This window comes from Antechinus flavipes, chromosome 3 (assembly GCF_016432865.1).
Source record: "Antechinus flavipes isolate AdamAnt ecotype Samford, QLD, Australia chromosome 3, AdamAnt_v2, whole genome shotgun sequence".
NCBI lineage: Eukaryota > Metazoa > Chordata > Mammalia > Dasyuromorphia > Dasyuridae > Antechinus > Antechinus flavipes.
The window spans coordinates 556,845,613-556,857,646 of NC_067400.1; the positions used below are offsets into that span (position 1 = coordinate 556,845,613).

A 12,034-nucleotide genomic window follows, 5' to 3' on the forward strand; every position below is an offset into this window, starting at 1 on the left:
GGAATATAATAGCTCCCCTCTTTTGCGCACTTTTTGGTGACTTCATATTAAGCCTTTGTCTAGCATGTCCATTAGTTTCTAGGCCAATAAGAGAGATTTCTCTTTCTTCTAAACATATGCACATACACACAAACATATACACATACATATACAGGTTATATATACATATACAAATAAATATTAATCATTTGGTTATATTACTACAAATGAAAGAATACAAATTTTATGAAAATGGAAAAACAGAAATAACTATATAAAAATATCTAGCTAACGAAACACAATATAAAGAGATGGATGAATATATACTTTGGAAGCTAATTGAAGGACAGGATACATTATTTCCCAAATTACATAATAACATTCATAGTATATGCTTAACCAGATAATAAAACTATCACTTGTTACTGTAAAGAAAAATAGATCATTATAAGCAAAGATAAATTGAAGACATCTTGATTTATAATGGGAGCCAATAAGTTTGTATCTATTCAAAGTACATGTTAACTGATGATTTTCCTGAAACAGTCTTTCAGTTTTAACACTTGCTACACACAGCACCAAAACTGGTGATTGATGGAATTGATGTGATGATGGTGATTATGATATTGAATGGTGATTGTGATAATGATGACAATGATAGTGAAAGTATTAATGGCCAGCTCCTCTACTTCTCCTGGAGGTTTTCAGTTACCATTCCTATCTTCTTTCTCTGAAGACCTGAAACACTAATTTTTATTTCACTCATATGATATGTCCTTATTCTCCCATGTATGGTTAAGTATTCATTTAAATGTGTATCCTACCTCCCTATTAGCCTATAAGCTCAGCCAAAGCAGGCTTGTATAAGTCATTCTTTCTCTAGCATTCTATACATAATAAGCTTTTATTAATGTTTATGGATTATAATGATGTCAATAGCACTAACGACTTCCAGAGTAGTACCACAACTTCTAAATCCATGTAGATTACATTATTAGTCGGTGAAACATGCGAACAATGCTTCGTCTGATCTCCTTTGTCTTGGCACTGTAGATAATGGGGTTGAGAACAGGTGGAACAAAGAGGTAGATATTTGACATGAGCACATGCACATACCGAGGAGCATGTTTGCCAAAGCGATGCACAGTGGAAACACCAATCATGGGTATGTAGAAGATGAGCACAGCACAGATGTGGGACACACATGTATTGAGAGCTTTGAGCCTCTCCTCATGGGAGGCAATTGCTAGTACAGAGCGCAGGATCAGAATATAGGAGAGGATAATGAAAAGAAAGTCCAGGCCAAAGGTAGATAGCAACACAAACATCCCAATAATGCTATTTATAGTAATATCAGCACATGCTAACTTAATCATGTCTGGGTGCAGGCAATAGGAATGGGAGAGCACATTGGATCTACAAATGGGAAGCCTCTTGATGAGGAAGGGCAAGGGAAAGAGGGTTATGAAGCTTCGGGCAGTCACAGCCAGGCCCATCCCAGCAATGACTTGGTTGGTGAGGACAGAGGCATAGCGCAGTGGGTTACAGATAGCTACATAGTGGTCAAAACTCATGGCCAGCAGAATGCCAGACTCCATCATGGAGAATGAGTGAATGAGGAACATCTGAGTGAGGCAGGCATCAAAAGCAATGGCCCGAGCATTGAGACAGAAAGTTCTGATTACAGTGGGAAATGTAGCCAGTGACATGGCCACATCACTGAAAGAAAGCATGGACAGAAAATAGTACATGGGTGCATGGAGGCTGGACTCCCCCCACACAGCCAGCAGGATCATAGTGTTGCCCCCAAGAGCTACTGTGTACATCATGCAGAGGGGCCCAGCTAGCCACTTCTGAGTATATTCTAAGCCAGGGATCCCTGTCAGGAGGAATACAGTAGGATGTGAAACATTGAACAGTCCCATGGTGAGACACCAGGAAAATCTTCACAGCCAGATCTTTGATCACAGAGATCAGGAAAAAAATCCTTTTAGAAAAGAATCAAGAAATGTGGAAATTAAAGATTTATATTCAGTGTTATAGAGCTCTAAACAATTTAGGTATTCCTTACCTGAAAAACCTTAATAGGACTTATTTTACTGCATATAGTGATCACAAGTCCCCTATCCCCCTTCAATTCCCTTATCTCAGTCCAAATGTTAAAAATTCACTTAGTTTCTCATCCTGTAGAAAAAGAAAACTCAATAAATAAAAAAGAGAAAAATACAACAAATAGCATAAAATACCTTCATACATACTGTCAGTTCAACAGATCTTTTCAAAATGTTCTTGATTACTAGGATTATGAGTTTATAGCTCTCCAATATTATCTTGCTATCTAGTACTGGATAATGGATAGAGAACTGACAGAATGTTGGATACATTCATCAATTGAATACAAATGGTGTTTGTACCTACCTGTTTTGGGGAAGAAATGTCTCTTTTCACTAGATTAGTACATTCTACAAGGGTTTTCAATCACAATATCTATTAGCAAGGATTAAAGACCCTGTGCTTTATATCCATATTAACTCCTTATGTTTAGATGGGACATGAGGCATGGGGTAACATAGAATGCTTAATAGAATATTTGGAATCAATGGATTTATTCCCAACTCCAATTCAAATTGATATTCACTACTGATAAATCATAGTTAATTATTCTCTTTGAGCTTTAGTCAACCAATAATCTCACTTGAATACACCCCTACACCCCCCCCCACACACACACACACATACACACACACACACAAAAAAAATTCCTGAAGGACCTTAATACTGTATGATCCATCACTGGCAACAAGGAAAGGCTTCTACCCCTTATCCCTGCTACTTCTTACTATTGCCAATACAATCTTTTCTTCCCAGGAGAGCTTAAGCTTAGAATGCATGTGCTCCGGGAGCATTATAAGCCCAATGATAATAAGGAAATCTCAGGGTTTAGTAATAACTTAGTGGTTTTTCTGAAAGCAGAGTTAGATTATGGAGAGTCTTTGTAAAAGTATTTCCCAGGGAATAATGTGAGAATCAAACTGTAAGGAGCACTTCCCAGACTTCTCTAGCATTCTTCCATTATGTTTCTTTTCCCTAACTTTCTCCTGTTTTAGAATACTCTCCAGGCTTCCCAAATTTCCTTGAAGACTCAGAGTAAATCACACCTTTTAGGACACTTTTCCCAGTCTCTTCCTGTCTCCCTCCCCTCAGCAGAGTAGATATAGCCATGCCCTTCCCTTTCTATTGAGATTACTTTGCATTGGCATTGTAGATATCTTATGTGTATATGTTTATTTGCATTTTACCTTTTCTGTTAAAATGTGAATTTCGTGAGGACAGGGAACATATATTTGTCTTTCTTTTTATTCCCATAATAGCTAGGTGGCACAATGGATAGAATAATAAGAATAATAAGCCCTAAATTAGGAAGATCTGAATTCAAATCTGACCTGAGACACTGTGACAGGGATCCCTGTCAGGAGGAATACAGTAGGATGTGAAACATTGAACTAGCTATGTAATCCTGGTAAAGACACATAGACTTATTTCCCTTAGTTTCCTCATCTGTAAAATGATTTGGAGAAGGACATGGCAAGCTACTTTAGTATCTTTGCCAAGAAAACCCCAAAAGCAATCACAATGAGTTAGACATGACTGAAAGGACTGAACAATAGTTCTCAGTATTTAGGACTGGGAGGAGGTACATGATTAACACATATTTAATGCTTTTAGGCTGACTGCCTAAATAGAGATTAGCAGCTAAAAGAAGACATCTTGTTGGTTCAGGTGCAGAGCCAAGATAGCAGAGAAGGCACATGCAACTTTCTAAGCTCCTCTTATACCCCCACAAGCAATTATTAAATTCAGCCTCAAAAATAGCACTTGACTGGTAAAATTCAAGAAGATTAGAAGTACAATTTATCAGCCAAAGATAATCTTGAAGTTTGTCAGAAAAGATTTGTCTTGAGGGGTGGGAAAAGACCAGCACAGGCAGGGATAGAACTAGAGGCTAGCATTTTGAGCAGCCCCAATGCGGGTGGCCTTTGTGGTTAGAAAATATACGGAGATGATTCTGCCATAGGCTGACTGCTCTGCTCTGCTTGCAAAGCAGCAGATCAGCAGAGAAATTAAAGCCAAAGGTAAAGGGTACTCTAAAAAATGCCAGAACCTAACAAGATCTGGCTAAACCCACCCAAAACCAGAAGTGATTCAGTACAGACTATAGCACAGCTGTGCAGTTGCATTCTGCAGCACGGGCCAGGGCAGCCTCTAATCTGCACAGTGGGGGGCTTGGCCTGGGGGCAATAGAACTTTTGCAGTGCAACTGTGCTCCCCTGGATAGAGACACTTTCTGTCTGAGCAGGGCTAATCGCTGGTTAGGGGATAATACCCACAACTCCACAAGGGCTTTGGCTTGGGATAGTGACACTTTTGCTGCTCAGTCTCTAGCCCCAGGGGCAGTCACTAATCTGCACAGTGGGGTTCTTCACTGGTTACTTCTGCAGCTCAACCTGTGCTAACCAGGTCTGAATCACTTCTGGGGGGGAACTTTTTTTCCAGAGCACTCCCATACCTCTCTGCTCTTTGCAGCCCGTTTGCAGGACAACTACTGTCTATACACCTATCCCTGTTCTGCAGAGTAAGCTGGTAACCTCCTTGCCCTGAAAGCAGACCCTACAGGCTTTAAAAATAAATGAGTAAAAAAATCAAAAGAACAATTGATGGCTTCTATACAGAAAGAGAGAAGGTTTTCAATCCCAAGTAAACTAATAGCAAACAGTCTCCAGACAGTACCCCAAAAGGGAATGTTACCTGGCCCTCATCACATAACACTCTCCTAGAAGAGTTTATTAACAATTGTAAAAGAGAGCCAGAAGAAAAATGGGAAAAGGAAAGAGAAGCTATGCAAGAGAGTAACAACTTCCTGAAATATGAATTGGAAAAGGTAAAGAATTCCCAGGAAGTGCAGGGAAACAGAATTTGCAAATTGGAAAAGTTAAAGAAATCCCAGGAAAGTAGGATTTGTGAGTAGGAAAAAGAAAATAACTCACTAAAAAAATAGTGAAATGGAAAAAAAATTCCATAGAACAAAACAATTCATTTAAAAACTCAATTGGACATATACAAAAAGAAGTAAAAAAAGCTAATGAAGAAAATAACTCATTAAAAACCAAAACTGAAGAAATAGAAATGAATGATTGATTGAGACATCAAGAATCAGTCAAGCAAAACCAAAAAAAAAAAAAAAAAATGAAAAATTAGGGAAAAAAAACATTAAATATCTACTTGGAAAACCAACAAACCTGGAAAATAGATCTAGGAGAGATTATCTGAGGATTATTGGACTTCCAGAAAATTATGATGAAAAAAGATCCTAGATACTATTTTATAGGAAATCATCAAAGAGAACTGCCCATATGTAATAGAATCAGAAGGTAAAATAATCAGTGAAAGACTGCATCAAACACCTTCTGAAAAAGACCCTAAAATAAAAACTCCAAGAAATATTTTGGCCAAATTTTAGAACTATCAGATTAAGGAAAAAAATATTACGAGCAGCCAGGAAAAAAACATTTCATATACTGAAATGTCACAATAAGGATCACTTAAGATCTGGCTGCCTCCACATTAGAGGATCGGAGGGCCTGAAATCTGATATTCTGAAAGGCAAAAAAACTGGGAATACAGCCAAAACCCAGCTAAGCTGAGCATTTTATTCCATGGAAGAAGATGGACATTCAATGAAACAGGTGAATTCTATTTGTTTTTAAGGAAAAAAAAAACAGATCTAAACAAAAAAATTGATCTCCAACCATAGGACCCAAGAGAAACAGAAAAAAGTAAAAGGAACTCTTGAGAACTGTATTTCTGTTGTGGATATACATAAAGACCACATGTACAATGTGATTTTACTGAAATAACATAAAAAAGGGAAGTAGAAATAGAAAGGCGATAGTGTCAGAAAAAGGGAAAAGGTGAGACAAAAAGGGGAAACTGTCTGGATCAAAAGTCTACAATATGTTGTTTACAGGAAACACATTTAAAGCAGGGAGATACATACAGAGTAAAGGTAAAAGGCTGGAGCAGAATTTATTATGTTTCAGGTGAAATCAAAGAAGCCATCTGTATCTTAGATCAAGCAAGAGCAAAAATTGATCTAATTAAAACTGATAGGGAAGGAAACTATATCTTGCTAAAGAGTAGCATAGACAATGAAGCAATATCAATATCACACATATATGCACCAAGTGGTATAGCATCTAACTTCCTAAAGGAGAAATTAAGAGAGTTGCAAGAAGAAATAGGCAACAAAACTATAATAGTGGGAGATCTCAACCTTGTACTCTCAGCATTAGATAAATCAAACCATAAAACAAATAAGAAAGAAGTCAAAAAGGTAAATAGAATATTAGAAAAATTAGGTATGATAGATCTCTGGAGAAAACTGAATGGTGACAGAAAGGAGTATACTTTCTTCTCAGCAGTTCATGGAACCTATACAAAAACTGACCATATATTAGGACATAAAGAATTCAAAATTAAATGCAGGAAGACAGAAATAGTAAATACTTTCTTTTCAGATCACGATGCAATAAAAACTACATTCAAAATATAGACCAAAAAGTAATTGGAAACTAAATAATGTCATCTTAAAGAATGGTTGGGTGATAGACACAATTAATAATTTCACTCAAGATAATGACAATGATGAGACATCATACTAAAATTTGTGGGATGCAGCCAAATGGGGTAATAAGAGGAAATTTTATATCCTTAGAGGCTTACTTGAATAAAATAGAGAAAGAGGAAATCAATGAATTGGGCTTGCAACTTAAAAAGCTAGAAAAGGACCAAATTAAAAACCCCCGATCAAATACTAAACTTGAAATTCTAAAATTAAAAGGAGAAATTAATAATATTGAAAGTAAAAAAAACCAAACTATTGAATCAGTAAATAAAACTAAGAGTTGGTTTTATGAAAAAAACAATAAAATAGATAAACCTTTAGTAAATCTGATCAGAAAAAGGAGAGGAAAAACAAATTATTAGTCTTAAAAATGAAAAGGGAGAACTTTCCACCAATGAAGAGGAAATTAGAGAAATAATAAAGAGTTACTTTGCCCAACTTTATGCCAATAAATTTGATAACCTAAATGAAATGGATGACTACCTCCAAAAATATTCCCAGATTAACAGAGGAGGAAGTAAATTCCTTGAATAGTCCCATTTCAGAAAAAGAAATAATACAAGTTATTAATCAACTCCCTAAGAAAAAATCCCCAGGACCAGATGGATTTACATGTGAATTCTACCAAACATTTAAAGGAAAATTAGCTCCAATGCTATATCAACTATTTGATAAAATAGGCAATGAAGGAGTCCTACCAAGATAAGGTCAAAATGGGTTCATGATCTAGGGATAAAGAAGGAGATTATAAATAAATTATGGGAACATTGGATAGTTTACCTCACAGACCTGTGGAAGAAGAAGGAATTTGTGACCAAAAAAGAACTAGAGATCATTATTAATCACAAAATAGAAAATTTTGATTATATCAAATTGAAAAATGTTGATTGAATTGAAAAGTTTTTGTACAAACAAAATGAATGCAGACAAGATTAGAAAGGAAGCAATAAACTAGGAAAACATTTTTACACTCAAAGGTTCTGATAAAGGCCTCATTTCCAAAATATATAGAGAATTGACTCTAATTTTTAAGAAATCAAGTCATTCTCCAATTGATAAATGGTCAAAGGATATGAATAGACAATTTTCAGACAAAGAAATTGAAACTATTTCTAACCATATGAAAAGATCTCACACCTATCAGATTGCCTAGAATGACAGGGAGAGATAATGCAGAATGTTGGAAGGGATGTGGGAAAACAGGGACACTGATACATTGTTGGTGGAATTGTGAATACATCCAGCCATTCTGGAGAGCAATTTGGAACTATGCTCAAAAAGTTATCAAACTGTGCTTACCCTTTAATCCAGCAGTGGGCTTATTTTTCAAAGAGATTTTAAAGAAGGGAAAGGGACTTGTTTGTATAAGAATGTTTGTGGCAGCCCTCTTTATAGTGGCCAGAAACTGGAAACTGAATGGATGCCCATTATTGGAGAATGACTGAATAAATTGTGGTATATGAATATTATGGAATATTATTGTTCTGTAAGAAATGACCAGCAGGATGATTTCAGAAAGGCCTGGAGAGACTTACATGAACTGATGCCGAATGAAATGATCAACAACAATACTATTAATCAAGTCTGATGGACGTAGCCCCTTTCAACAATGAGATGAACCAAATCAGCTCCAATAGAGCATTAATAAATTGAACCAGCTACACCCAGTGAAGGAACTCTGGGAGATGACTATGAACCACTACATAGAATTCTCAATCCCTCTATTTTTGTCCACCTGCATTTTTGATTTCCTTCACAGGCTAACTGTACAGTATTTCAAAATCTGATTCTTTTGTAGAGCAAATTAACTATTTGGAATGTATACATATATTGTATTTAATTTATACTTTAACATATTTAACATGTATTGGTCAACCTGCCATCTGGGAGAAGGGGTGGGGGGAAGGATGGGAAAAGTTGGAACAAAAGTTTTGCAATTGTCAATGCTGAAAAATTACCCATGCATATATCTTGTAAATAAAAAGGTGTAATAAAAAAAAAAAAGAAGACATCTTAACCAGAGTCAAAATATGGCTGTCCTTCTACTGTGACTTGAATGTAACACCATTTCTGGGGGAAAAAAGAGCTTGTGGCTTGTCAATCAAGGATCTAAAAGGTACCAGGAAATTCTTCTTCTAGAAAATCTATTTATGTTGCAAAGATCTTGATATCTAGTAATGAAGAAGTTAATTTTTCAGCAGGAATGCAGAAGAGTGGACACAAAAGGAGAAAACCAAAAGAAACATAGTACATCAAAATTGAAAGTAAAACTTAGGAGCATCTAGATAAGGTATTCTCAAAAATGTCTTCTGGAAACCCCTGAAGGTACACAAGATCGTTTCATAATGTCTAAAAGATCAAAATTACTTTCACAAAAAAAAAAATTTAGTGGTTTTAACTTCTAGAAACAAAAGCTTTTGGGGTCTCAATAATTCTAAGAATGTAAAGTGGTCCTGAGACCAAATAAATTTGCATTATGGAAAATAGAGTTATTTGTTTAACAATTCTTCCATTCTGGTTATGGAATGTAACTGTAGAAAAGTAATAAGATGCTGTACAAGATTGAACTCAGTTGGTCTAAAGTGTCTTTGATCTGCAGGCTGTCAAAAACCTGCATTTGTAGAATATCTGTGGAGTTCCCACTGAGGGTACAATAGTTACCTGGGTGGTTGTCATAATGATATTCCCCTCTTCTTGCATTCTTTTTCTTACATCTTTAAATCCTCAGATAGAAAGTAACTTTAAAGCGGGGTTTCTCAACTTAAAAAGTTAGTCTTCTGTAGTTCTACTTTTCTTGGAGAATTGCTCCCTATTCCCAGGTCTAGATTTCCTGTTTGTTCTCAATGCTACAAAATTATGTTCTTCTCTATTCCACTACTTCTGTGCTAAACAGTGTTAGAGCTCACCTGAACTGTAGCTTTTAATGAAAGAAATCCAAGAGATCAACTATATGATCATACGAGAGAGCTGTGATTTAATGCAAATGTTACTGAATACTGAGTAAAGAACCTATAGATTTAAATCCTAGCTCTGACATAAATTTGCTATGTAGTAAAGAACAAGTCACTTATTCTCTCAATCTCAGTTTAGCTATAAATAGAAGTGATAATATCTCTACTATTTACTTTACAAGCAGAGTGTTATTGTGAAAGTATTTTGTTTTAGGGTAGTACAAATGTCTTTTATTAAGTACTCTGGGAGGATGGATTTCATACTCAGTTCTCTTTCTGCTTCTATTTCCTTCACTCTGGAAAACTGATGTCTTCAAACCCTGAATTATCCTCTAGATTTTTATCTTTCTCTTCCTATTTGCCTCCTTAAGCTCTTTCAATTATGTCCCAACTAGAAGGAATAGTGGGGTTAATCTAATCCAATCTCTCTGTGTGTGGCTCTCTCTGCTTCTGTCTTTCTCTGTCTCTGTTTCTGTATCTTTGTCTCTCTCTGTCTCTGTCTCTTTCACACACACAATACACATACATACTTATACACAAACACAAGATACAAAAGCTCAGAGAAGGGGATTTACCAAAGGTCACACAATTAAGTGGTGACAAAATTGGAATTTCACCAGGTTTCCCAGCTTCCAATCCAATGTTCACTATCTTCTTTGAGATTCTACAATGTCCACCTTCATTGCTCCATCCCCAGGACTTACCCTCTGCACTCATAGGACCAAAAAAAAAAAAAAAAAATAGAAGAGACCACGGATTTCATCAACCCAGGAGGATCCTAGAACTCACTGGATTTTTTTAGGGAAGTACATAGATGAAAACATATCCTTATACACAGAACTGTGTGGATTCTTTTCCCTCCCTGTCACAATGTGAACAGGTCTGTCCTTACTACATTTATAGTGTGATCTGAGGCTCCAGGGAAAGGACAGAATGGGAACAGTTGGAAGTGAGTGATGATGTGGGACTCAGAACTCTCTTGGGATTCATGCTCTCTTCCCTTACTGAAGAGGTATTCTTGAGGCTAAAAATTCTAAGTGAGAGGGTAGAATATGATCCAGACATTTATGGGACATTCCTTTCACAACTGAAACTGGTCAAGTGATGATCTTCATCTCAGTTTGGAAGATAATGTGAAATTAATTCACTTTCATTTCAATTATCAAACACGTGTCTTCAGATCCTTTTCTGATGAAATAACAAGGCAGAAAAAAGAAGTATAAAGTATAATATCAATTGCTATTAAAAACACTTGAAAAGTATAGGTATAAGTGGATTTTTCCTTAAATTAATAAAAAATTTTCTAAAATCATCAGCATAATCTAGAAGCTTTCCCAGTAATATCTGCTATGAAATAACTATTCCCTTTCTCATCAATATTATTCAATATTGTATTGGAAATCCCAGCAATAGGAATGAGAAGAAAAATAAATAAAAGAATAGGCAATGAGATAATAAAGCTATCTCTTTTTGTAAATCATATGATTATATATTGGAAAATCCTGAACACTCAAGTAAAAAGTTAACGTAAACCAATTGATAATTTAAGCAAAGTAGTAGGACTTAAAGTAAATTCATATATCTCACCAGTATTTCTATATATCACAGACAAAACACTGTAAGACTAAATAAGATATATATCATTTAAGGTAATTCTAGATAGTATAAAATACCTAAGAGTATACTGACAAAACAAACCCAGGAACTATATAAATGAAATTGCAAAAAAAAATTTTATACAAATAGAATTAGATTAAAATAATTGGAGAAATATCAATTATTTAAGGGATAGGGCAGAGTCAATATAATAAAAATGACAATTTTACCTGAGCTCATTTTTATATTCAATGCCATCCCAATTAAATTACCAGAAAATTTCTGAATTAGAAAAACAATAATAAAATTCATTTGGAAAAACAAAAAGTCAATAATACAAAATGTAAAAGAAGAAAGTTTAACAGTATCAGATTTTAAACTATAGAATAAGGCAATAGTTATCAAAACTGTTTGATACTGACTAAGAAATAAAAAGCTAGATCAATGGAACAGAGTAAACATAATTTGCAGCAGAAAATAAATATCTTTTTTTATTATAGCTTTTTATTTACAAGTTATATGCATAGGTAATTTTACAGCATTGACAATTGCCAAAGCTTTTGTTGCAATTTTTCCTCTCCTTGCCTCCACCCCCTCCCCCAGATGGCAGGTTGACCAATATATGTTAAATATGTTAAAGTATAGATTAAATACAACATAAATATGCATGTCCAAACAGTTAATTTGCTGTACAAAAAGAATTGGGCTTTGAAATAGTGTACAATTAGCCTGTGAAGGAAATCAAAAATTCAGTTGGACAAAAATAGAGGGATTGGGAATTCTATGTAGTGGTTCATAGTCATCTCCCAGAGTTCTTTTACTGGGT

At 35.2% G+C, this 12,034-nt stretch overlaps 1 protein-coding gene across 1 annotated transcript; it reads right to left on the bottom strand.

Moving 5' to 3' along the window:
• Positions 1-965: 965 nt before the first annotated feature.
• Positions 966-2,291, bottom strand: LOC127555359 (olfactory receptor 51I2-like). Its single transcript, XM_051987591.1, has one exon. It carries the CDS (start codon positions 1,902-1,904, stop codon positions 966-968), a length of 939 nt encoding a protein of 312 aa, XP_051843551.1. The 5' UTR covers positions 1,905-2,291.
• Positions 2,292-12,034: the final 9,743 nt, after the last annotated feature.

Excerpts from the sequence above, each read along its gene's own strand:
- LOC127555359 (XM_051987591.1), bottom strand. The coding sequence starts at position 1,904 with ATGGGACTGTTCAATGTTTCACATCCTACTGTATTCCTCCTGACAGGG.